A 27,748-nucleotide genomic window follows, 5' to 3' on the forward strand; every position below is an offset into this window, starting at 1 on the left:
CCAGCAGTAAAAGGAGGCAGGGGAGACTTGCGGAGGCGGCCGGGGACCTGGGACGAGGACGATGCCCCAGGCGGGGAGCATCTCCTTCCAGACCGCCCCAGGACACGCAGCAGGGAGATGCGGGAGGAAATCAGAGATGGAGCTCTGGGCACACCAACGGAGACAGCACCGCCTCCTTGGAGAGAATTTCGTCACATGCGTGCAGAAGAGTCTGCCAAACACGAAGACAAGCGGCGCTGGCAGAGGTCTCCAGCAAGGAGCAGCTTTCCCTGGGGTAAAGAGGGACAAGGACACGTTCCTGCCGTGCACAGCGGGACCTCACCTGGTTCGTCCTTGTGCCCTGCACTGTAGGGCAACAGCAACGCAGGGGACAGTATGTGAAAGTGTTAGAGGGAAGCTAAAGCACTTTTTCTTTTTTTTTTTGTTATTACTGCAGATTTAATCACATATTGCTGAACTTTGTAATATCTGAAGCCATAAAACTTATTGAAGAGAGTTCAGCTGAAGGACTATAAATACCTAAATTAATTTTTCATACTCAGAAGATATCCAGACAAGCTTCATAATCCCAGAATTCCCTATTCGAGAGCTCTCTGCAGACTTTTTTCCTACCCCCTGCACGGTAATATTAACACCCAGATGCATGCAGTTAACTGACTTTGCCCCGTGGGAGGCTGCAGGTGCAACCGCAGCTGCTCCCGGCACGCCACCGCGGGGGCTGCCACTCTCTGCCCCCCTCTCTTCCCTCCAGCCCCACGCTGGACATCCCCTGCCTGGTTCAGCATCAGCTGCTGGGCTGGGACACTGCCTGGGCCAAGGAGGCCACAGGACAAGGCGTGGTGACACCACGCTGCTGGGACCACACCGTTCGGTGGCAGTTTGCTCAAAGACCTCAGGCTCACAAGCCACCTCTGCGACATCCCTCATGCCAGCCTCCAAAAATCCTTGACTCTCCATCCCGTTTCACGGACTTTCTCTGGGATCAGCAAAACTCCTCCTGTGGGGGGTTCAAGGTCTTTCTAAAACCCAGAATAACTCTGAAGGCTGACTCTGTGCTGGGATGGAAACCTCTTTCCCCTGCAGACCACGAAGCCTGCCGAAAGATCCATTTGCAGAAGACGACTCGTGAGTCTGATGGGAAAAAGGACTACTGGGAGCCCGCGAGGAGCCACGGGTTTTGCCCATGCAGGGGCTGCTGAGAAGAGCCCTTATCGCATGAACAGAAAAACATAAATCACCCTTTAAGGGAAGGAAAAAAAAGCACGTCAATTCTCCTCCCTGTTTAACACCAACAAAATCTATTTTTCCATTTATCCGTACCTTTTGTTGTATTGATTAGCGGCACAAAGTGAAGACGGTGGCAAAGTGTCTTGTTATAGAGCGCGGGTGCAGGGAGGTACAACGCGGTGTCACCGCGTTGGCAAAAGCCTGTGCAGGTCCCCCGTCACTCTCACCACTCCCCAGTGCTGTTAGATTTAGGGAGACTTCACGGTACTATCAAAGACGAAAAGGGATTTCAGTTTCTACTGGTTACAGCTGCTACAGTCCCAGGTACAGTTTCTCACGTTGATTATAAACAATTTTCATTATTGAACTCGTGCTTTCCTGATCAAAGATAACTGCAAGCTGTCAGCAGAAATATAATTGCAATAAACCACTGGCTAATATCTTACTTAGGTGCTTTTTGTTATGGAGCATTCAGGTCTTTTTTTTTTACCCCTACTGTAACAAACATTAAACCAAATGCAATAATAAAAGCAAAATTAAGACCAGCATTTTCTGAAGTACTCAGGTGTTTCTTCTCTCCATCTTATTTACCATCGATCTCAGAGTAGATCTGTGTCAATGTTAAGTGCTTTTTAGAACCTTTAAACGTCAAAGATTAATGCAGGTGCTAACAGGCACCTTAGAAATACACGTAACTTCATATGGCAAGTCCTGCCTTTATGTGCTATAAAAACTATTTCATATAAAACTCTTTCTTGCTTGCTCGATATTTCAAGTATCTCAATAGGGATAAAGCTCACGTTGGCTCTGCTTTAGACAATACCTACTCACTCAGTATCTAATTCAACCTAAGTCAGAACATGATTTCTACAACAGTTTAAAGTATTTTCTTTGACACACTAAGCTAGATGGTTTTTGCCTTCCTCAGAGCAATATTTTTTTTTTAGATTTTCCAACTCTACCATTCAGAAGTCACAGCAGTCTACAAACGTTATCCAAAAAAAACATACAAGTGTATATTTAAAAAAAAAAAAAAGAGAAATTTTATGCTCCCAGATCAAAACATTTCTTGAAGCACTTTGGCAGATGCAGCTTTAGGCTGCTTTGTGATCAAATGAACATTATGAGATGAAGTTAACAAAATGTCAGTAAATAGGTTAAAGATCTATCTAGAGATACAGTAATTCCACCTGATTACTTTGAAATGTCAGAGGTCTTCCCGCTCCTTGTGAGGGATGACGGCTTTTTCTGGAGTCATTCTTAGGAGTAAGGAGACAAGACTTGGGGGTTCCAGGCAGCTGGGTTTCCTCTGGGACATGTACTTTTGGGACAACTGTTAGTATTTCATGTATGTTATTGTCAGGAAAAATAAGTTATTCTACTCCATTCCTAGAGCTTAGGTTACCAAAGATAAGACAGCACAGATCAGATGCCATTACAAACTCACTCCACTCTCATGACCCTACCAGCATCAAACAGGGTAAGGAGCATTTCTTAAACACTTCTTCAATTCTTGATCCGTTTTGAAGCCTCCAAAACAGCAAGACTGAAAGGAAAAAAAAATCTGAGCTGTGTACCTGTTTGTGTTACATGAGGAAAAACACCTTTGCCCAATGCAAAAAAAAATTGCTGTCAATCTAAGAAAGTGCCAAAAGCTAACGGGAGCTGCCCAAACTCCCACCAGGGCAGAAGGGGGCTGTGGAAGTGTTGCCCCTGCGAACAGAAACGAAGCTGTTCAGTTGGCTTTAGCAGAGCCCAAGGAATTGGCTGTAACTGATGAGCCCCAAGCTGCAACCTGTCCACCTTCCTAAAGTGATCTCCAAGAACCTGTGCTCCGATTTGCGCCGACTCATTATGTAAAATAAAACCTAGCTGAAAGCCAGCGTGGGGCCACAAAACGCCTGCAATTATCTCTCAGTTCTGTTCCAGCACGAGTGCAGCAAAATCTCATGGGTTCGGAGGAGCTGGGATTTTTGTCTTAATAGTGCTTTACTTCCTCGACACCGCACTGCTTCAGCAAGATTTTCTGCAGGGCTGTTCGGCTCTAACAAGCTCTTTTACCATTAAAACAAAACCGAATGTGTCTGGGAGTACTAAACACGTTCCACGAGGCCCTGTTTTACTGTGACGCCACGAATGACAACGCCAAATTACGAGCCCAAGACAGATGTGTCCAGATGTGCGGGGCATCTCACACACACGCTGGGCACGGAGCTCCGGCCCGGCCCCACCTGAGGGGTCCCTGCTGCGCTTAGGTAGCCTGGTCCCCAGAGTTTCCACTTCTGGGAAACCATTCTTACGAATAATTTCCTCAGGAAAACAGCCACATCTCCCACAGGCAGGGTGAAGGATGAATTCTGATGAAAACCACGGTGTGGAAGAAATGGGAAAGTAACGGGAAGTCGGGGACGGAGAGGTGCCGGGCTGTGACCGTGGGCCCTCACCGCAGGCCCAGCTGAGCTCTATCTCCATGAAGGCTCCAGCTCCCTGCAGCGCGTCAGAAACCCACAGATGATCAACGGCTTCAGCACCCTGATGCTTTGGTAGCCTCCACTGCTGTATTCTTGGGAAACGGGGACAGCTGGGCAGGCATTCATGGCACGGGATTCCCCCCTCAAGTACAAATACTTCAACATTGGCCATATGAAAACAGCACCGTGGCAGCTTTCTTTTAGACCGTTTTACGGCTCGGGACAAAGGAACGCAGCAGAAGAGCCCAGCAAAACCCACCACATGGCAAGGGACACCCAAAACAAAGACATTTTTACTTCTGAATCTTTCCCTCACTAGATCCCGAGCACAGCTCTGATGCAAACCAAACTATCAGAGGTTGTGCAGGCCCACAGGTGACTTGGCTTGTGCAGCCAGCTCCCCTGCAGGGCACCCAGGTGCTGTGCTGGGGGACCACTACGGGCAGCTGGGGCTGCTGGCTGTCAGTCTTTAGTAAAGTTTACTCATGGGCAGACTCTAAGAACCACATTCCCTAATGAGTCTTGCTTTAATTGGCTGTGCTGGTCCTCCCAGAGGAGCACCAAGTTAGGGCTTCTGCAGCAAGAAACTGCACAACCCAAGTTAAACCCCGCTTTGTACAAACAGGCAGGAACATTTGCTTATTGCCAACACTCCTGTTAGTAAACCAATTTGCTAAAATATTCATGAATAGCAAACTAAAGGGCCACAGATAGAGCCAAAGTACCTACATACAAAAATAAAATATTCGCCGCAAATGTTTTTGTGGTATTTACTCTAGATTTACTGGGGGAAATCAACAAAACCGCAAGAATGCCAAAAACCTCTGTGGAGGGAGCTGCTGTGCCAGGCCGGTAAAGAGGCAATGATGCTGCTAAGCCAAAGTGTTGTCCCAGCTCTAATGGCAAAGCAAAAGCTCTGTGTATGTTTTGGATGCACTCAGGTTCCTTCCCTTGAGCCTTTCTGAGCAGGATAAATAAATAAAGTCCCGCTAACACCTCAGTTACTCGTCTGAAATCATTTCGAAAATAAAATTCCTCGCATTATTCCTGGACGACAGCTGCATTCACTAAATTCTCCTCATCTGAATTGCCAGTGCGGCAGAAGCAAAGCGGGCATGCAGGAAACAGGAAAACTCTGAGCCAGACCCGGAAACAAGACTGCAGTCATTATGGGAAGAGAGAAAACTCCATGCATTTACAGGGTGAACCTCTTGCAGGTGAACCTTTGTTTAGCCCATCAGGCTATTCTGAGCGAAAACAACCCTCACTCGAAAGGAAAACACAGACCTTCCTTTTGTTTGGACTCTTCATGCCAACACGCTTTCCACTATGAAGGTTGCATTTAAATACAAGTGCGAGCGAGCAAGTTTCTCGCTCCACGTTGTACAGTTCTTCCCACCTCTGAATTTTTTAACTGAAAGAGGAAAAAAGCAATGAGCTGTGTTTTTCTCCATCTCACACTTCTATGATGGCAAGGATTTTTTTGTTCAGCAAGATTGTTACAAGACGAGGATGTTGCAAGTGCTTTTGCAAAACCGCAGTATTCCCTTTCCTGTCCCACACCTCAACACGGAGCAACATTTCGTGCAAGTACAGCAGCTTAAAACTTGGGTTTAAAGCTGCTGCTCTGAGCACCATGGACAGAGCATCTCCATGCTTACAGACATCGTGGACCACAGCCACATCTCTGCTGACTGGTGCTCGCTGCATCCCTGCTCAGGCACAGCAATTCGGTAGCCCCCGACAGCCCGTGCCTCTCCTTCACCCCTGCAAACCTATAGGAAAAACTGCTCACGCCTTGGGATTTTTAAGGGATTCTTAGAGAGATTGGGATGATTTAACAAGAGCTCTGATAGCCACTTCTATGACCTTGAGGAAGTTACTGGTTGGTTCTCTTCTGGACTGCAATTTCTCATCTATAACACAAGGATTACTATTTTCCTGGCACACGAGACTGTTGCAAGTTCTGATTCACTAATCTTTGGCAAGCATTGTGACTTTTTTTTTCCCCCAAAAAATAGGAAAAAAAAGTTTCTTCTCAAAGAGTCGCTAGCAGAGTCCGAATCTGCAGACCATTAGCTCAGCACGTCGAGTTTTAGCATCCATGGGAACAGGTCCTTTTCACACCGAGGAGGGAAGGCAGATAACCTTACCACACGCACCTTGTGTGCCTCCTACTCGAAGACAGTCTCTCTACAATATGCAAAAAAGCAACCTGAGAATTACAAAGGGCTTTATTAGTGCCTCCTGCTGAGCAGCTCCGGCAGGGTGCTCATTTGAAGTAGCATTGCTCTGACTTCACGACACCTCCTGTAGGATTCCTCCCTCTTGAGCACATTAGCAACAAGTGTTTGTTAAATCATGGAGCTGAGGCAGGAAGGGGAGCAAACTCCGACAGAAGCTGTATGGGTTTTTTCCTTGCAGTCACTTATTGAATCTGCGGCATTGGGTCTGTCGGGATCCCCCAGCATTCGAAATTCCAATTTGTTCCAAAGATTTTTATATTGAGCACCCAGTAAAAATTTGCATTTGTGCTGAATACCTTTTAATCAACTATTCTGAAATGTCAGTCCTTTTTATCTTTAAAGCACTTCTAAATCTCCTCTCCTGAGTCTCCCCTAATTCTAAAATTCATTTTATATATTCATTTTCCTTGAGTCAGTTTCCAGCAGCCTTTATTGCAACCTAATCGTCTTAAGTTTTAACGCTCATCTCTACCTTTCAACCTTTTCAGATTTCTTTTCAAAGCAATCTCTTGGTCTCTCTCTCTCTTTCTCTACGACCTTTGTCAGGAATCGCTGCCCATCGCAACTCTGCCTCCAGATTAACATCAGTTTTCCATACAATGAACATGATCATTTACCTAGTATTGTATCCTAGAAGCATCTTAACACAAAAGCCAGCAGAAGTCATCCTAGACCTCTTCCAACGAAGCAGGACAACCTCCCGGCTGGCTGTGAGCATCTCTCAGGCTGTTCATTGCTCCTCTGTCAGCAGCAGTGAACTCTACATGGTGTGTACACCACCGTTAACTGATTTTACTTGTTTCAGTAAGAGGAATAATTTAAAATTCACCTGCCGCCGCTTCGCTGAAAATTAATAGGTGCTTGTAACAACAATAGGTACACGAAGAAATCTCAGCAAGCTGTTTGATCAGAAATTCAAGTGAATAAAACTTCAATCTAAATATCCCTTCTTTAGGAGAGGCCTTGAATAGGACTCCAGGTGCAAAACTGAGTGTGGCCACGGAGCACCCAGAATTAGGTTGGATCCACACCCGCAGTGCCACCCCAGTGCTGGGCAGCCCTCCCTGCCAGCACCCCTTGGAAACGACACTGAAGTTTGCAGCTAGACACAGCTCTATTTTCTTAACATTTGACACGTGAGCAATCTTACAAATTACCGAGGAAGCAACACGGGAGTCAAAACTAGAGCTATAAAGGGAGAAAAAATGCTATTGCTGTAGAAGAGTTGCTGCAACTGTGATGGTCTAAGAGCTAAAATGCGCAGAGTTTACAGGGAAAGGCAGTATCTTTTAATAGACAAACTTAACATTTGGGACAAAAGGCAGGTGAAATTTTGAGTGTACGACTTCTTTTCAGGAGTACAGGAGATTCAGCAACCCAGAGGCTCAGTAAACGCATCACTTTTTAATCCTTTCTTCATCCTATCATGCCCCACTTTTCCAGCACCTCTCCATTTTCTCACTCCCCAGAAACGAGCAGTTTGGAAAATCGCCAACAGAACGGTGAGAGCTGATAGCAAAGTTCAACAAAAGTAAGAAAGCAAAGATTTTCTCTAATGTTTCCTACATCGGGCTCTTTAATATTTAATTATGCTTTAAGCTCCCGAATTCACGGAAAACAGGTTAACATTAACCTGGTTTGCAGAGAAGAAAAGTGAGGTGGACTCAGTCCAGAATGCCGTCGCATCACTAGAAGCGTGCGTCAGACAGTCCCGTGTCCGCAGGACTCCAACGGGTAAGTGCAAGCCACCTCCCTGGGTCTCCTCCCACATCCTTTACTTCGATTCTCCATCCTCTTCCTCCTCTGCTTTCAGTTCCCATCTGAACTGCTCAGGCTACGCACTGATCAAGCGTCTTTTAAAATGAAAACGTACGGAAAATAATCTTAAAAAAACTTAAGATATCTTCCTACGAGATTACTGCTACCAAAGCCAGGAGCAAACTGCCTCATGTTCGCATCCTCACATCAATCGATAGAACTTCCACAGGTTCCCCCCAAGATGGATGCGGTCTGTTTGTAAGGAATTAAGCTGTCAGTCACATTTAGAAGGATTCAACCTGACAAGCCAGGTAAAATTGATCATTCCTCAAAAGTCTCGGTGGAGAGAGCTGAAAAACCAGCATGGGAATAACAAGAAATCCTTTTGGTGTATGGAATTCTGAAGCATTCGGTGTGTTAAGAACTGTATCAGCTCTAGTGAGAGCAAACACCTCTATGATATATAGCACTTATCTTTCTTTACAACACTTGAAACCCCGAATATGTTTGCATTGGACGCTGAAAAGCTCATCGCAGGCCGGTCCTGCGCGTTGGAGACCCCAGCCTCCCGCCGGAGGCATCGATTTTACACCTCCCGATAGCTCTGCATCCACCGCGCTGCCACCAAAGCAGCCCGTCAGCAGCGCTGCAGGTTTAAATCGGCAAATATTAATTGTCAGCTGGGAAATCTGCCATTAGCTCCCACAGACTTTTCCAGCTGGAAAGCCACAGAGCGCTAAATGGAGCGGACTGCTCTGCAGCCTGCAGTCCTGCCTGCAATCCTGCTCGTCTGCTTTACAAGCGCTAAATGAGAAAAACCTTCAACACCTTCTCCGAGATGTTTTGAAATGCTATTTTCTCGAACAAATTACTTCGGCAAGTAACAAAGCACAGAACAAACACATGAACAATAAATAAAGCACCAAAGAAACGAACCACCACCACCCGAGGCTGCATTCATAACTGCTCGAGATTGCTGCGCTGATACTTTGCACGAGGTATCAGCCTGGGGTTTTTTCCCCCTCCAAGTTTGTCATTACCTGTTTAAAAAAATACATCTAAGCATTGAAAGTTTCCTGTCAACATGCAGAAGATGATCGTTTTCTATAATTGGAAAAACTTCTGGAGAATTGGAGGAAAGACGTATGAGGAGATGGAAGTGGAAGATGCCACGTGCACAACGTCACCGTGGGACGGTCCAACGCTGGAAGGGGCCTCGCCACCGAGCCCCTCAGGGTCCCCTCCTGCTCAGTCAGCCTCCGACGGAGGTCGCACAGCCTCCCGGGGCCACCCATCCCCTCTGTCTTCGGGGAAAACCCTCTCCACGCACCTAGGCTGAACCTCCCCTTTCAGCTCTTCCCCTGGATTCGCGTCCACCCACCGTGCAACGCCTGCACACAGCCCGGCTCTGCCCTCTCTGCCACACGTGCACAAGTGTCAGGGGAGAACGATGTACTCGCAGTGAGCATGCACACCTGCACACGTGTGCACAAATGTGCAGGCGTAGGCACACACGCTTTGGAAGAATATGTACAGGCCTTGGGGTATGAAACGTTCCCGTGAGCAGCCGCGAAAAGCTCACAGCCAGCAGGGTGACCGCATGCTAACGGAGGGAAGGCAGGCAGCTGGTTTTCCACGCTGATTTCTTTCCATTTTCCACCCCAAACCTGTACAAAAATATGATTTATCATGGGGCATAAACTGACCTGGTGTGAGAAGGAAAATTACAAATATTTGCCTAAAGAAAAAAGGTATGTATTCTAGATAATAGGACACCAGCTTATTGAAAAAATTACTACTGACATTCTGGGAGAGCTAGGAGGAAGAAAGAACAGGACTAGAATACCAGAGCACAGACGTGATTTTATAATGCCGCATCTTTCCACATAAACCTCTCTCAGGTCTCATAAAATTTGAGATTTAGTAGAAGTTGGACTGAATAAAAAAATAAATAAAATGAATAAGGCAATCAGCACAGGTACAGGGCATTTCCATGATGTAAAGTTCAAGAATTTGGTCAACTGCTCTGCACAGAATTCACGCCGGAGCTCCAACTAAATCTGAGCAGCTGCAGTACAAAGCCACTCGAAATCCCAGGCAGCAAAGCAGAGCTTTTATTAAAAAAACACAAAACACCTGGATAAAGAGAGTTTGTCAGAACCGGAGAAAATAAGGAATGGGCTTGGGCAATAATGCAGCTGCCCTTCCTCTACCGGGGGCTCGACTGACAGCAAGGCACTTCGGGACTGCTGATCTAGAAGAAGACAGGGAGGAGGAAAAAATAAAGAGAGAGGAGAAAAATACTACTAAATCCTGAAAATGGAAAAACATAGCACTAAACAGAGATTTTGTTTTTTTTTCCAGTGTATTTACGCTGCTAGAGAAGTAAATTGTTCCTGTGTTTCTGGAGAAAGAGAAGAGGGAAGGGAAGAAAATCTGTACGGAGTGGTGTGTGCGCAGCTTTCGCTGGCCAAAAATAATGAGAGAAAAATGAGTGAAGAGTCTGAGTGGGTGTAAAAAGTCAAAAGGAGAGAAAAATGAATAGAAGTGGAAATAAAGGAACTGCTGCTATAGAAAAGGGAAGTGTAGTCCAAATCACTGCGCTAAAATGATATAGCAGCATTATGCAAGGCATTTATTCAAATAGGAACATATCCAGGCCAACTGCTCGTTTTGGACATCTGTGGGACAATTGTCATCATGAGCACAGATATCTTTCTGGCTTTCAGTTACTGGAGTGCTCTCGGGGAAGAGGAACTTCTTTCTTCTCCTCTTCGGCAAAGAGCAAAAGATTTTTACCCTTCTGCATTTTGCTCCCCGGTCAAAACCTCCAAGCACTTAAACCAAACGACTACAGAAGCTCCAAAAACAGTAAAAACACATTAAAAACAAACAAACACAAACGTACCACAACAACAAGTGTGAAGTAGAGAAGTCTCAAACAGAACCTTTTCCTACAGGAAAACCAAACTGTGTTTCATCCTGGTGAAGCCGACCAGATCAAGGAGGGTTTCACCAGCTCTGTGTAGGAGTGACATTTCTCCTGAGACCTCTGGATGCAGGATTTCTGCTTTTCAGTATTTTCCTTTGGGCTCCAGACTCCTAAGGAAGTTTTTCTACCTATTTATCAGTTGTTTTGTTGACTGAGAAAAAGGGAGAACGTTTGTATTTTCATTTTTAACTCCCGGGCAGCACCAGGCAACTGTGCTGCGCTGGAGGGTGCAGGATGAGGCCCGTGGAGATGGGACTGGCTGGGACCATCCCGGCTGCCCCAGGCTTCCACGTGGCTTTGCCACCGTGCCCATCCGTCTGCCCAGCCTCAGCCAGCAGGGCCAGCTCCAGGTCTGCAAACTGAGCCCTCCGAGGAATCTGGCAAAGACCGGGGCGATCTGCCCCCGTTTGCTAACACCAACGGTGCCCACACGCGGTCCACGCTCACCGAGCAGGCGAGTGCTTCTCCAGGTTGCTCTCAAAACCACGCGTATTTATGCCAGTATTTATGCCATGGACACATCTGATGAACATGCACTTCACACATGATGAATATGTTGAAAGGCCCACACAATCCTTTCCCAAATTACCGATCGCAAACAAAACCAAGCTCTTTGCTGTTCCCTTCGTTATCAGCTTACTGTGGATAGACCTCGCTCGGTCACAAGAAGGGAATCGGGGTCCTTTCGTCTCTGCTGTACTTGAAGGCCATCCACTTTGTCACCGATAGCTGGGCAAACTGGCAGAGCGCACAGACGCTATCTGCAGCGTCACTCGGATACTTCTAGGCTTTAAATCTTAATGGGAGAAGGTAACTGGGACAATAAAACAGGAGGGAGCCCACTCATCAGCCTAATTACGCTCAAATAATTAAACTGTCTACTTGACTAAAAACATCTAGAAAGCACGTGCCTACTGATACACACCCAATAGCTAGGTGAAACAATACTTTTTGCACCTTTAAGGTTTTTCTCCAGTTGCAAAGTCTTACACCTTATATTTACAGTGCTACTGTATAAATCTCTAGATTAATAGCTTAATATAAATTTCTGTATATAAAAAAAAATTCATTCTCGGTTTACAAACAGGAGACTAAAGTACATTGAAATGAAAGGATGCACAGAATGTTACCTGGGAACCACAAGTCAGAAACCAGAGCTGAAGCCAAATATTCCTCAGTCCCACTCTGTCTGATTATTCCCCCCTTAAACTCTTTTTTTTCCCCCCTACATTTTATCTCTACAGACAGTGGTGAAAAGTACTTTACTTACTCATGCAGGAAGAGAAGAGTTTGCTTCTTTCTTCCCTTCCATAAAGCTTTTATTTTGCTGAAGAGCAGATTTAGGCAGTGCCCCATTGCAAGAGTTTACGGGTTACTTTAAAGTGGGACACGAAACCACTGCTTTCTGACATCATTTCATGGTGCGTTCAGGAAAGTATTCAAGCGTGACATTGTATCATTAGGTATAATACAGCCATTCCAGAGGCACTGATTACTGCAATGAGAAGTCATTTTCTTTAACGGTGTATGTGATAAGGAATGAATAAAAACGCAGGCCAGAAACATCACTGTAAAAAGGTAGGCTACGTGCAAGAATGAAAAAACTGTCTGTAGGCCCCTTTTTGGGAGGCAGGGAAAGGAAACCTGTGGCACCACGTGGGATCTGGGGGGCTGGTGAGCAGCTGCGAGGTTAAGATCTGAATTTCCCCTCCCCAACCTCTCCAGGACATTTCCCGTGCTGCAGCCCCACCTGCCTCCTACTCAGGGACCGAGGCAGCTCCCAGCCAGATCCGTGCCCGGACCCGACTCCATGCCCAGAGGCAGAAATGCCAGCAGCAGGAGCAATGAACACGCAACCTTTGTGGATGCTCCTTTTTAAAGCAAACCCTACAACAAAACCCAAACTCTTCACCTGGACCTGCTCACGTTCTGTCCCTGCAAACACGCCTTTAAGTGATCCATTTCCACAATTAACATCATACCAGGTCTTCAAGGCACAAGAACAGTAACGTGCTCCTAGCTACAAAGGGTATCACGAGGATATGTTTAAAAGACTCTCTAAAAGGACCCCTCTGTCTTAAACAGGCTCCTCTAGCACCATGCACTTGCAAGCGTTAGTAAACGAGCGCCTGTGATGGATAGCTGTGCATACAGCCTAACTCCTCAGGGGCTGAAGTGCCCATTGAGCTGGAGATAAAGGAATTATTTTCATATTTGATCACGTAAATGTCACTGGAGATATTTGCAACAACCCACTCTAATCTTCCTGTAGGTATACGGAGTTATATCCGACAATGGGTTTTCAACATATACTCTAGTGAAGCCTTTGTAAGACCTCTCATTAGAAATAAAATAATTTAACGACTTCTTCCACTCCCTGGCACTCTATCACATGCTCCTGTTACTGCAGCCCCACTTGATTTGTGGCAGGATGGTACACAGCCTACAAGATATGAATGGAAAAGACACAGGACTTCGTCCCAACAGTGATTTGGTGCAATGATGATAACGAAATTTACTGTTGTACCCATCATGCAGCTGACAATGTGTGCATCCTACTGGTAACCAGAACTGCCTTTAACATCATCACAGCTGAGCCACCATCACACCTGAATGCCCATCAGACTCGGGCCTCACTGCACAAGAGGAGAGGCAATACAGGAATACGAGGCTTCCCCTGCCCCAAGAAGCCCAAGCCCATACCCTCCTGCACGTGGCCTCCACGCACACTCCTAACAACCACACTGCTTCCCACGATGGGCATAACAGAACCAGCAAATCCAAAGCAAGGTTTGAAGTTTTAGACAGAAACACCCAATTTATTCTTCGCAGGAGCCTATATTGCTGTGAGCTAAATCTCAGCAGTAAGCCAGCGAATTTGGCAGAGTAAAGGAATACCTATTTTTACCTATACATTGCATACACATTTATGCGGCTATAAAGTTTATCCGAAGATTGCGTAAGTTCTTCTGGAAAAAATGCTGCCAAAATAACAAGCATTTTGGAACAGCTGCATGATAAGCGTTGTTCAGAGCACTGCTCCTTTCTGTGCAAGGACCCAGCCTCAGAAAGGCATTTCATGCGTGTCGCTTCTGGACACAGGCATTTTTGCAATGAACTGACTCGCTCCTTATTTTCTGCAGTAATACATCTCCAGCACCTTTATCATTTCTTTGCCTCTCGCTGTTCTTCTGTTCTGATCGCACACTTTCCAGTCATCTTACTTTGTCTCTACAGCTTTTTTCCTTTTCCTGTGTCATTTGCCTAAGCAGGCCGCAATGCAATTACCAGCTGTGGTGCCTTTTAGGAAATGCTGACCCCATGGAGCTGATGGCTCCCGAAACGTCCCCAGCATGTCCACCTACCAAATCTGTTGCAAACCCCACTACCAGAACTCGTAAAGCAGCTGGTGGACCATACTGCTGAACTGAGACTGAGCTTCCACATTCAGTTTTAGGAGAGAATTATGATTTTTTTTCTCATTTGCGCAACAAACTTCTTAAATACCACGTACTTTTTTCATAATGTCTTGGTCTTGTTCAGAGCCTTACCAAATGAATCAGCTCGTAAAAAGTTATTACACTGGAAGCTGTAAGCACTGAACAGCATAACTACAGCGCACACAATACATACAGTGCTGTTAATTATTTACTGGATCGCAGTTTGATTACATTTTGGGTGATGACACCCAGGGACTTAAGAGCTGCATAAAACATTGTTATGTTCTACAGAGTCCCAGAATAAACCATCCTTTAAAAATTAATCTCTTAGAAATAAAGCATATTGTTCAGCCATTTATCAGGATTACGGTAAGATGAGTGATGGAAGTTCTGCAGAAGTATTCATTTTTAATGATGCCCTACCTTTGAAGAAACAGTCCTTGCTGTGGATAATGTAGATTTTCTTCCTCTGCAGACATGAGGCTCGATGCAGCTGACAGTGATTTTCATAAAACTTGCCATCAGATCCACACACGGGCATGTAGCTGGACTTGCAGTCTTCCACGCACCTGCACTCGGGCTGATTGGTGTCCTTGTTCACAACGCACTTGCTCCCCCGGCCGCAGTACTTCTTCTCGCATGACGCATGCAGGCCATCCTCACCGTAAAGCACTGGCAAGAACAGAAAAAGTCGGTGTTAGCAGTATTTACCTAACAGAGCATGTTCGTCTGCTGTAGTGAGTGGCACAGCAATTCCAAGAGCAGGAGCTAAAAGGTTTCCGAGGCTAAAAGCACGTCTCTTTGAACAGCAGCACAATGGCGATCTGGAGAGTGTCTTCACATCTCCCAGCCCTGAGTCATGGAAATATCAACCACGTGCTGAAAGTGCTTTCCTGAAAAGTGGTGGGCACGGGGCCACTTGTTCTTTCAGGCTTTTTGCAAAACCAGACCCTAGAATAAAACCCGAAGAGGGTATTTCAGTGCCCAACGTTTGGGCATGACTTGCACCCAGAAAGCAATGCTGAAGTCAACATTCTGGCAGACTCAGAACCCACGAGGGGCTTCTTTCCATGCAGCAAGTGCCCCAAGTGCCAGCACGCCAGCTTCTGGAGACAGAGCTGTACTGGGAGCCTAAGCACCAAATTGTGAGCCAGAAGCAGAACGTCCCTGAGGCCAAAATTCACAGGGATTTCAGTGGAAGTTAAGACAGACAGTTACGGAGAAATAAACCCCAAGAAGCAAGGAAAGCAAAAGAGCCCCCCAAGAAAGAGTGTCACCGAAGTGAAGGGAATATTACAGGAAAACACTTCTCAATGTAAAAGTGACCATAAATATTTATCCCTACGCTCTGAAAACTGACATACACAGAGAGAACATTTTAAAAACGCATTGGATAAAATATTCTGAGTATTCCTGTACTATCTGCTTTTTGATACTATTGACAGGCTGACGGAAGTGCCCTGGCGCTAAAACATTTTCTGCTTCGGAAGTTTCCTCACTTACTGGCTTACAACAGAGCATCACCATAATTCATACAGGACAGAGCACTTCCAGACAAGCCACTGCTCAGAGAAACGATTAGCATTATACTCAATGAAGAGAGTTTCAGGAAATTAGATTGTTCTATGCGAATTGGAGTACACAAAGTTGAGAATCACAAAGGGATGCTGCAGAAGGCGTAATTGAAGCAGGAATAAACATTCAGCTTCGCGCAGCCTGCCCCCAGCAGCAGCCTCCGGCTGTGCCCACACCAGTGGCTCGGGCTGGACCAGCAAGGCAGTTGTGAAGCAAACCCACTGCCTGTATTTACCGCTTGCAGCTTTGGCTATCGGGGAGGTTTTGGTGTGTGCCGTGTGTCCTGTGTTTGGCAGGAAGCTCAGGTGGGAGCAGTGCTCCAGACGTGCTGCAGCGGCCAACGGGACAAGTCCTGCAGAGATCCCAGCACCCTCCATAACACACCCAGTGCTCTTCCCTTCAAATGTTTTCCAAGGAGCAGAACTGTTCAGCCTAGAACAGACCAAATCTTACCCAGACCTCCCCATTACACGTAACAGATGTGAGGAGCACCAGCACTAGCTACTTCACCCTACTGGCCCATTTGTATTGTGCCAAATTCCCTGCTAACAGCCACGTAGTCCCTGGTTGCCCACCCACTTCATGACACTATGAAACGTCCCAGCGTTGAATCCACTTTTCAGCTACTAGCAACCGAGGGGTTAAAGCGTGTTGACAAAGACGAGCAAAAGTCTCTACAAAACCCCATTTGTCTCGGTTCCCCTTAAGCCTGTGTTTTTATCACTGTAAATCTGAAAGGGTAAAAAAAATCTGGTGTTGGAGGATTAACTATTTGACTCAATAACTCATTAAAATTCCTCCAGCCTTGGCAAGCGAAGAAATATTGACTTTTCCTGACTCATAATAAACTAGAAGGTCAAAGCATCTCTGACAAGTGTAAAAAGTACAGTCCCTGGAAGGAGTATCTGAATATTCTTTATTTAATTTACTTACTTTTCCAGAATTTCTGAAAAACATCCTGAAGAATACAAATTTTGTGACTTCTGGGAGACCTCACTGCCAAGGTCAGCTGCACTCACAGCCTCTGCTGTAGATGGGAGCAGCACAAGGGACTGGGGCTCGAGGAAGCGCCGGCCGAGCATCCTGCTCCTCTGGGTGGTGGGACCCGCACCTACAGGTGCGTGGCTCGTCCGCCACACGACGTGCTTTGACACTGCTCCTGATGATACTTAAAATCAAGATTTAGGAGGTATTATTGCCTCTAGAAATGTAATTCAGATAAAACTGTAGTAAAGCCGTTCCTATGCTGTCCCAATCGCTAAAAATTGATCTCATGGACCTAGCACCTGAGGACTCCATCAAGCATCTCACCAAAGGTTTTCTCCCTCCTTGGTCATGGTGGCTGCGCCCTGCCCAAGCAGCTACCCCAGGCACCAGCAGCAGCAGCAAAGTCTTCCTGGAGCCTCGAGTACTTTCTGTATTTTGATTTTTAATACAAACTTAGCATTACTGAAAACAAGCACTACTCCTACTGCAATGGAAATTTAATTTTTTTTTTTAATGATACATCAAAGATTTGTTTAACCACCGGCTTCTAAAGCAGACAAAATACTCTGGCTTTTCTATTACTGCCCTGGTTACTATGGAGAAGCCACAAAAAGCCTGCTTGCTTTTATGCCTCACTCGTTTTGTTCACAGTTTGGTTTCTTCTGTGCTCCCAGATGGAGAACTCCTGTCTGAGCACCCGCGAGTTGGTGAGGGGAGCGAGGAGAAAACCCTGCAAAGAGCTGCAACTGAAAGACTTGCACATTCGGTAACCCTGATGTCCAAGCCCACTGAAATTGAAGCGTGCCGCCCCTTGCTGCTTTTCTGCCACGTTATTAGAAGTGACTGCCTTCCCTGCTCTTACAAGGATTATTAAAGCCAGAAATGGGAAAGGTAATCAAGTGAAACTACCAGCTAAGTGCTCGCGGAATTTATGAGCCCCACTGTACGGCACAAGAAAAATATAATTTATTTAATTTATTAGTTGCAAAGAAAGTCATTTACTTAGGTTAAAAATTGATCATCTTGCAAAACAAGCCACTTTTCAACACTAATTAAGTTTACCCAATATGGCTAGTGACTGAATTGTTACATTACATTAAAGTCAGCTTGATGGAGAGAGGAAGCCCATTTGCGCATATCCACAAACACATTTTGTGCCTCAAATTGGTTTCTGGCTGCCCCCGAGAAATTTGGGATTCCGGTTGAAAACCAACAAAATCTCGGCACAGGCAGTAGAATAACCGAGTTTGGGAATTTCACAAAGCTGGTTCATCTAAAAGTGAGACTTGAATAAGAAAATGAAGATGTTATTGCGATGCTTAGACACTGGAGAACACGCACCCACGCTGCTCATTAATTCATGAAGACTGAGACCTTGCCTGCCTTTTACATGCCACTAAGTATGTCACAGATCAGACCTGAGCTATCAGACAATTATTTTTGCTCCCAAATACAACCCTGCTCCTTACTTCAGCAAAACTCCCAAAGCGTTCCAGGAGAGCTGGGTCAGCGACAGGCGCTGACTGCAGTTCAGACCGAAGAGCCAAACTCATCACACGCACAGCGAAACCAAAACCCAAGCAGCTCTATCATACGGCTACTCGCAAAAAGTTCCTTAGACACTACAGAAATGTAAATTACTACATTTACATTAAAGAAGTCAGTTTGCCTTCAAGTACCAGTGAGCTCCTGCAGGCGGCCGGACATCCAATTTTCTTGCTGAAGGAAAACTTTGAGACTTTACATCAGGACCGGAGCCAGAGACGGAATAACTAAAACTGGAAGCTTCTGCTCCATATCCCACAAAGGCAATGCTGCACCTTACAAACGTCGTAAAACAATAAAATAAAACCCTCCACAACATCACAAAAATATCCAGTCTCCAAACTTTTTTGTTTCCACGAAGGAAAGCAGTGAGGCAATGGGTAAGGAGCTATTTCCTCCTCCCACATCCCAACATCTCCCTTTCCTACATTAAATAATCTCCTGTGGTCTAAAACGTCACACCTGTAAGCACTATTTACTGCTGAAAAATGTACGTTGCTGGTACGCGCAGGTGTGTATACATAAATTGCACACATACCCAGGTGGATTTGCTTGGGTATTACACACACCTATTTACACACACAGTTATGCACGTACAACACTGCCTAGACACTTCCCATACGCTTGACTTGCCACAGCTTCGCTTTTGCTGATAACACAAAGTCAGACGCTGCAGCACGAGGCTTTAAACCTTCCCTTCCCAGCACATATTTAACATACACCTTGAATAACTCACGGCTTCAAGTAACAGAAGTTCAGCTGCGTGACTATTGCACCTGGCTTCCCTCCTGGTAGCAAACGCGTGTGCTGTGCATATTGTTAGGAGAGCAATAAAATAAGAAAAGAAACACAAAGCAAGAATTTCATAACAATCTGCTCTACGTGTTTCTTGGTTTTTCATTGCCTGCCTGTTGTGAAAATGTAGCAGCAGAGAAGCCACAGGGAGTCACCTGGTGTGGGGGCACGGCCACGGCGCAGTCATTACCTCTGCCACCAGCCTTTGGTGCTACAACTTATTTATTTTTACAAAGCACAACCAGCGACTTATCCTGGAGGAAAATTCAGAAAACGAGACGTGCTTCAAGCATAGGTTTTGCTAAGGATGCAAACTATTCCCTTTCAAGGTTCAGTAGGCAACAAGGGGAGGCACCTGTAAGCAGGACAAGAGGGATGCGGCAGGCTCTGCAGGTGACGACAGAACATCCATCACGCTCACACCGATTTTATTCTGCATGAAGCGAAAGGCAGGATGACATGCAAAGCCTCATCTGAGCAAAACCAGCAAAGCCTCCCAAACAGCAACATGATTTCATATTTTCCAGGAAGGGCTCTTGCAGAGTTTAAAACCAACACAGACACCCAAAGGAAAGGCATGCTCCGAACAGGAGCACTGCGACAAGGAGTCACCGTGCTGACACCACCACCAAGGGAACTGCTTGATCTGAGTCTGTGGTTTAATATCAAGCGAAGCTCAGTAACAACAAGCAGGTATTCTGCAAAATAACACAAGGAAGCACTCAAAATCATAGAATTTTCTTTATTAACATATATGACTGAAAATTGGGATTAGTGTTACTTTCTATCTGTCAGACCTACAAAGTCAATTAGAGGTGATACCATGGCAAAGCACTTAAAAATTTCCAGTAACTACACTATTCCTAGTCTAATTAGGTGATTTTTTGCCCTTTGTCAAATCCATTTAACCACGATGAGATCATGATTAAACAATATTTTTAGATGGTATCATGGTATACGAAGAGTATTAACATGAAAAAAGAGGCAAGACACATGTAAAAATCAAAAGATCTCATCTATGTAAAGCATATACACAGATATCCAAGGCAGAAATAGCAGCTGACATGAGACCACATATATTTTTATCCTTGCCATGAAACTCAACCATGCACAATTTGCTTGATTGTCCTCATCCTGGAAGAGCTGCTAAAGAGGCGATTCATAAAATTGTTCTTTATCAAGATTTTTATCTAAAGTCATCTATTACAGGTACTTCACACTGAAGGCACTGCGATTCCATTATCCCCGCGCAGGAGGTGCAGAGGCGTCCCCAGGTCTCCAGGACCGCTGTGCTGCTGCCAGCAGAGGAGCTGACGGCAGGTTTCCACAGCCTCGATGTTCCCCTGTGCACCGGTACGTTACGTGCTGTGAACACCCCCGTGAATTTGGGTAGCATGCACTAACACATGCACACACACGTATTTTGCTTGATCACACATTTAATCGTCTCAGTGCTGCACGGTGCAAAGAGTGCAGAAGCTTTCCAGTATCAGATGTGGAGGGAACAGATCACGTCAATACTTTGGTTTCTTTGGCAAAATTGTGTGTCAGAAGACTGCACTCTTCTGAAGGAAGGCAATGAAATTCCCATAGGTCACCGCTCAAAATCACTCTTGTTGCCTTTAATCTTTCTCATCAGTCTGTTGCCTGCCCCATTCCTTCACTCTCGCTCTCAGGACCCGCCTCGCTCTTCTTGTTTTCAGCTGTCTTTTATCCTCTGACCAGCGCAGCAAGCCCTGACGCTCCATGGGCTACTATAGAACATATGAGAAATCAATAACAGTGTCGTGCATCCTTCTGCTATTCCTCTGACAAAGTTCTTGTGGCAGAAACTGTGAGAAGGTTTGAATCCGATAATGAAACAACTACAGGTGACTCGCGTGTTTTCCTGGCGATCTCCCGAATTGTATTACCAACGGAGTTGCCAGAGGCAAGCTGAACAAACAAGATGCTTCCAGATGTGTGTTATTAAGCTTTAAATCCATCCACGCACGTTACCTTCTGTTTATTCCCATTTCCCTCTCCTTACACACCACCCGAGGCTTCCCCCGAGCGCTGCCTGCCCTGCGCTGCTCACCTCTCCCATGGCCCTTCTGCCTTCGCGAGTCACAACCTGGGGGAGCCACAGGTCCTCCCGCAGCTCGTGGCAAGGCAGCAGTCTCTCACTTCCACCTCTTCCAACATTTTATTCCAAAACTTTACAAATTCGACCCTGACTTCATCCACTTCTACTGGGAGGAAGGTAAAATTCATAAGCCAAGCAGATCAGCCACGCTGCAGCGTAAGGGGCACGTATACATGCTTGGCCATCGCTCACCGCACCAAGTTAAAAAATCACTGAACGCCTTGTTCTTGACCCATAGATCGTATTATAAAAACGCCAAGCTTCCCTCTAAGGGGTATCCTAAAGTCTCACAGAAATCTTTTTTTTTTTTTTTGACTCATTTCCAGTGAATGGTCTTATTGGGAGGTAAAGTATCATTTTGTTCATTGTATGCTTATTTTTGCCTTACATGTGCACAAACCAAATGTTATTTCATGTTGGATAGAAAGATTTTTTTTCCAGTTTCCTGACTATTTGTATTCTCAGTCAGCGCATCAATTTCTCAGGCTCACTAAGAGAAAAGAAGAACAAAAACAAGAAGCCAGCTCATTGTGTTTGCCTCAAAAAAGAACATTTGTCTATTATTTTATTTTTGGTTGGAAGAGAAATAGACAAAAGGCTTTTGCAATTAATACTCATTGAGCTTATTTCATTTAATACTCATTGAGCTTATTCCATTTTTTCTTGAATTCTGCTCTTAGTAAAAATCATAAGGCTTGCACTAAAGCATACAACCGCCACGGCAGGAGGTTTCAACGTGATGGATTACAGGGACATCACAGTGTCGTCGGAGCAGTACCTGTGTCAGCACCTCCGTTAACATTCCCCTTCCTTTAAGGTATATTTTGTGCATTTGAACCTCACAAATGAAGTTTCTTTCTTGAAAAAGATTTTGCAAGCTGTACAGAAGCACGGCCCAATAATGTAAGAGAAAACAACCAGACTTTCACCTGCTCCACTCGCTGCCAGGCGGCTGGCACTGGTACAACCTAAAATACCACGCTTATTGCTAGGTCTTCCCGTAACTTCCACATCCCACCCTGCTATCCCTGTAACTTGCAGGTGCTTTGTGGCCTAGAGGAACGGGCTTTATTCCACTCCACCAGGAGAAGCGTTTAACTCTGCAAATATCGCAGGGCAAATATGCAAAATGTGAATCCTGGCAGAGCCACCCCGAGCCCCTCACACCACACACGGGGCCCAGAAATAACCTTCCCAAACCAGCCTCCTGCCTCTACCCCAGGGAAGTTCTTGCCCTGGGAAGGAAGCGAGCGTGAGCCTGCAAATCCACTTCCAGGGACAACTCACTTTGAGGCAATAAATCCATGGGCTCCGTTAACGGGGACTGGGAGAGGAAGAGGAGGGACGGTAATTTTCAGGGAAAGAGGTTTCTAGAGGGAGTCTATCAATAGCTGCACATACGCCCCTGTTACCTGTCATCTAGTACAATGCACCACGGAAAGGAGACAGCTGCAGGGAAAGGAGGGGCTGGATTCCTGGAACATATTGAGTGCGCCTATTTCTGAGCATTGGCAGAGTTCTTGTAAAACTTTGCTTGAAAGATATGGAGAGAAAAGGAAAAGAGTATTAAAGCTATTTAGCTGTAATGGAGTTTGTGTTAGTGCAGGTGTTTTGTATTTTTATTTTTTTTTTTTAATTCTCCGCAGGTGCAATGCGTGCTTGACACATGGCTACTTCACTCGATTGAGGAGGCAGCACCGGCAATGGGATCGGCGGTGTTCCTCTCACACCTACATCAGCATAAGCGTCCTGCTGGAAACTGTTGAGGTTGCACGGTGCCTTTTCACATTTCCTCCCCCCCCCCCCCCCCCCCCCCCCCCCCAAGACATTTCATTTATGTTTTCCTGGCTAGATGTCTTAGAGCCTCACACATTACGAGCGTAAGAGCGCTCCCGCACAGCACAAATGTGGGGCCAGAGCCAAAGGGGTCCATTAGGGCAGAATTACAACCACGCCGCTGCTGCGCTGCGACGCCGGGGGATGGACACGGTTATAAATCGGTTCTGAGCCACTCTTCACAAAGGGCAATAACTGGTGGAGGGACCCTCTTACAGGCTCCACGCTCTGAGTCAGTTGTTCCCTTGCCCGCACGCGTCCCCTTTCCATGGGGAGGGGATCATGGAATTCCAGGCAGTGAGAGAACTGCAGCACGCAAATGAGCGCAGGAGGCAAAAGCCCCAGAAGGAGCCTGCAGCGATGGTTCGGCAGCGTCCCAGCTGCCACCCTCCCTCCGACTCCTTCCTCTCCACTGCTCGTTCAGCTCTCCAGTGAAAACACGAGGAAAAAGCGAAGCCCTGAGGAATATCAGCTCGAAGTGGCTGGCCAGTGCAGCGTAACAAAGCCCAGCTGCTGTCTACAACCCCACTGTGGTCTTCAAGGGCACCGCCGACGGCCTGCAGATGATCCGTAGGACTCAGCAGAGTATTTTGCATCTTTTCCAAGTAAGGCTTTCCCCAAAGTTTTACCTGTGTGCGTGCTGGAACGCTTGATGGGGTGAGTGATTTCCTTCTAGGCAAGGGGAGGATGCTGTGTACCACATCCAGTGTGATCCCTGTCCTCAGGGAAACCTCTTCTGCACGAATGGCTTCAGAGGGATTCCAGAGAAGTCAGTGGGACAGTTCGGAGAAATCAGCAAGCATTTTCCACTCACCAGCTGTGCCGGCACAAGAAAGGCGAGCGGGGCAGCAGGAGGGGACTCCTGCCACAAGCCCCCATGCTCTGGCACTGACTTGGCCGTGTTCCGGTTCAAGCTTCCTTGAAGCTGCTGAAACAATCTCATGGAAGCATTTTAAAAAGAAATCTGTATGTGTACATATAGATATATTTTACAGTGAATAACCGCTGCAGGAGAGGACCCAACCATGTCCAGCTATGAATCAAATCCTCTCTGAACACAGGAATTGGTGCTCCAGCAGATGGACCCCCAGCAGCTGGACCCGCACACTGCTTGACCTCGCCTCCACCAGCTCTGGCTCGTACACAGCTGAAATGGTTTTCTCAGCTACTCTAAAACCGGAGAGAAACTCAGACACCCTAGAGCAGAGACCCACCATCGCCCACACATCCTCCAAGCCAGCAGCGAGATCTTTCCTCTTCACCCTCTGTGCCAGGAGCCTCGCTGCCAAAACCCTGCACCGAACGAAATTAAATTTGCCACACAAATGGGATCCGTGGGAGCGCTGCCCGACTGCCTGCACCAGGCAGGGATGCTCAGAGGACAAGGACATCGCAGGCCTGGTGCACATCGCTGCCAGCGTGGGCAGGATGCAGCCCGCTTGGGAGCGGGACGCGCAGGCTGCGAGCCAGGGCTGCACGGAGCCAGCAGGCAGCCCCTGCCAAACGCCTCATTGCTTGAAAACCCTCCCAGCTTTGCGAGCCCCAAGGGAAGCTTTCTAAACCAGCCAGTTGCCAGAAAGAGGGGCAAGCTGAAAAAAATCAGGACCGCCTTTACAATTAGTAAGAACAAGGGATGTCTTCTTTTTTTTTAATGAATTATTGAACATTTCTCAAATAAGGTTGATAAAAGCTACCAGGAACAAACCACACTCGATTTCAATTGATAACAAATCAAACCCAAAACGACATCTGCCAGCAGGACAGCCACAAAAGACAAACACACGCATTTCATTGAGACTGCGAATAAAGCTTAGATGAACACGTCACCGCCCAGCGCCGGGGATGTGCTTCGCAGCTCACCGGCTGCACAAGCCCTGCTGGCAGCGGGCTGAGGACGTTCCCGGGGGAAATTCGGACGTGGTGTCCAGATGTGGGCACTGCCAGGCAGAGCCAGCCAGCTTCGATTGGGATGTCACCAAAACACACACACACACAGACCAGGACACGGTCCCCAACCTCCCCAGCTACAGACGTTGCTCTGGCAACTCCCTGTCCTCAAGTACGGGAGCCAGCAGCGCCTTCAAGCCTTAATTCGGGGCTGGTCAGCGTGAGTGAGCAGTAAATGCTCCTTGAGCTTGAAGCCAGCCTGAAACATTGCCACAGCACAGCACGAATCGATAGCCATTTGCATTCCCCTTTCCCATTCTGTTATCTTTAATGAAGCCCTTTTCCAAGGCTACAAAATACGGAGAGAAACTCTTTCCTAAGCAACACCACCCGGTTGTTCTGCACCTAATGCTAATTCTTGCAGCTCTCGACTGGTTTAATTCCCTGTTTGTGTCTGTGCTGTTATATTCCAGCACTCCGGTATTTTGTGTGCAGACCTTTTTATTTCACTGCCTGCTCCGTTTGGGGCCAGTGTTAATTCACAGAAACCATCTCTTTTGGGACAAAACCTTGACATTTTGGCCACTCTCATTAAATGCTTCTCCGACCAAACAGCTTGCAGTTAATAAGAAGTCTTCCAAGGCTTCGTCCCTGAGGCACGGCCATTACTCAGCCCTCCTTCCAAGGGATTTTACTTTCTCATCAATACAGGAAATTACCCCAAGACTGTACTTGAGGATTTCTCTCTTTCTTGAGGTAGTTTGATGCCCGCAGAGAGCTAACAATTGTGCTACTGAATACCAGATCTCCTCTCCCTGTTCCCGAGGTAAACGTGCCCATTACCCTTAGTGCTGCCACGTCACCCGCTGCCAGCATCCCTGTCTGTTACTTGCCCCATTTCTCCACAAATTCAAAACAACTTGAAGTTTCTGGAAGATTTTCTCATAAGTCCCCACCCTATTCCAGCACTGCCTGATACTCCTTTGTCTGTCAGCCGTCCATAACTTCAAACTTGTTCTGACGGATTAGATACTAAGAAAACCTGTACGAAGGGGATAGAAGTATATGCATCAAAATCTTAAGCTCCTAACTTAAGAGACATCTTTTTTAACCCCATTTAGCCTCCAGCAGTTACTCCCCCACCTGCTTCTCCTACAGAGAAGGACAGAAGAATTAATGCCATTTCTGACTGACTGCAGGCCTTTTACTCCCCTCACATTCGCTTCCGTGCCAAAGGAAGCCTCGTAGCAAGCCTCTACCTGATGGAGCAGTTACAGCCTATTGGAAGGATAACGCAATAAAATAAAACCTACTAAAACGCTATTTTGAAAGTGAGAAGCCTTCAAGCTTCACGTACTGTTAAAACGGACTCAGAGGGTATCCGCACAGAAGTGGAACGTTAACACCGAAACGCCACCATGAGCTACTTCATTTTTTTATTCCGAGGACTAGGAAAATCACCCGTTTCGCAGGTTGAGTCACAACACGGAATAATCCATAAAAGGTGAAAATATGTAAAAAATGCCAGTAACAAATTAAGGGTTTCGGCAGTGAGTGCTTCTTGTTTCAAATATCTTGAATTTAATCTGAATTTTGTTAATTTGCACAGCTGGCGATCTGGTCTGGTAAATATCACAACTAGCAAAGCGCTGGACTCACAGTGATGCGAGATGTGACCATCTTCCTAAGCCTCCATCCCTCCTCTGTTTGCAGACAGCAGCAACGCAAACAACAGCGCAAAGTGAGGCCCCCCAGCTGGCTGACCCTCGTGGGGGTCCCTGCGAGGCCTCTCCCCGCAGCCCAGGGGGCAGAGCACGGCCCCCCCACGAGCTGTGCCCCACGCACAGCGCCAGGGAGCTCACCAGGGCCTGCCCAGTGCCGCAGGAGCAACGCTCGTTCGCTCATGCACCTGGCGAAAGCGTGCCGAGAGCTGCATCTGCCATGGTTTGTATAAGATAAGAGTACACGTATTCACCGCACTCCCTTTGAAAGTGCTCTGCACAAGGAATAAAAACAACCACAACTGATAAAAATCAACAAAACGTTGCTTCTCCTCCAAAGCAAAGGCACCGAATGGAAGCAGGGTCACGTTTAATAGTGGGAGAGGAAAAGCTTGGGATAAAAGGCAGAAATAAGCCACAATCATCAGTTATCAACATCAGAGTATACTGGGCTAAAGCAGCATTAGCAGACTTCTTATTCTTTTAAGGCGGGTAATGGAATAAAATCTGTTTCAGTGCAGGGCACATCTCCCCTGTTAAGCTGATCCACACCAATACAATACAGGCCTGACCACACAAATTGGGAAGAACAAGGCGTGCTGAGATGCCCGCGAGGCCAGGCTATGCGTACATCTGCACGTTGGTCAGATCAGGGCCACGAAGCCCACAGAAACCCAGTGCTGCCAGTTTAAAGCTGAGCCACCAGGCGAAGGACGCCCAGCACGGAGCACACAGCGCAAAAGGACAGGCCTCGCATTCAAATCCAAGGCTGGAATCAGGCTTTTCTATCAGTTTACAGTTCAAATTAATCCCCCGGTGCCTTAGAAAATAAAAAAAAAACAGCAAGTTATTCATTTTCAAATTGAGGGACAAAGCAAGCAGCTCCCCAGCCTGCCTTCCCAGTCCCTGCCATTGCAGCTTGCTCCTTGGGACGAGCACGAGCAGCTCCCAGGCAGCTTTGGAGGCAAGACACAGCGATGAATGGGATCAAAAGAAAGGCAAGAGGAGCAACATTTTGCACAGTACCTTGGGAGTGCTGACCAGAAAGGAGAATAGAAACGAGAGTCATTACATTGGGCTCCACAGTGAGAACAAGCACCCAGAAACAACAGCTTTTACCAATTTACCTGAAGTTACAACCAT

General features: G+C 46.5%; 1 protein-coding gene across 6 annotated transcripts in view; it reads right to left on the reverse strand.

Moving 5' to 3' along the window:
• FSTL4 (follistatin like 4) overlaps positions 1-27,748 on the reverse strand; it is a 213,656-nt gene that overhangs the window by 130,294 nt on the left and 55,614 nt on the right. For all 6 annotated transcript variants that reach the window (XM_067005500.1, XM_048057187.2, XM_013175835.3 and 3 more), the window contains one exon: positions 14,558-14,806. In XM_067005500.1, coding sequence (XP_066861601.1) covers positions 14,558-14,806 — 249 coding nt within the window. The remainder of the gene's footprint in view (positions 1-14,557; positions 14,807-27,748) is intronic.

This window comes from Anser cygnoides, chromosome 14 (genome assembly GCF_040182565.1).
Source record: "Anser cygnoides isolate HZ-2024a breed goose chromosome 14, Taihu_goose_T2T_genome, whole genome shotgun sequence".
NCBI classification, from domain to species: domain Eukaryota; kingdom Metazoa; phylum Chordata; class Aves; order Anseriformes; family Anatidae; genus Anser; species Anser cygnoides.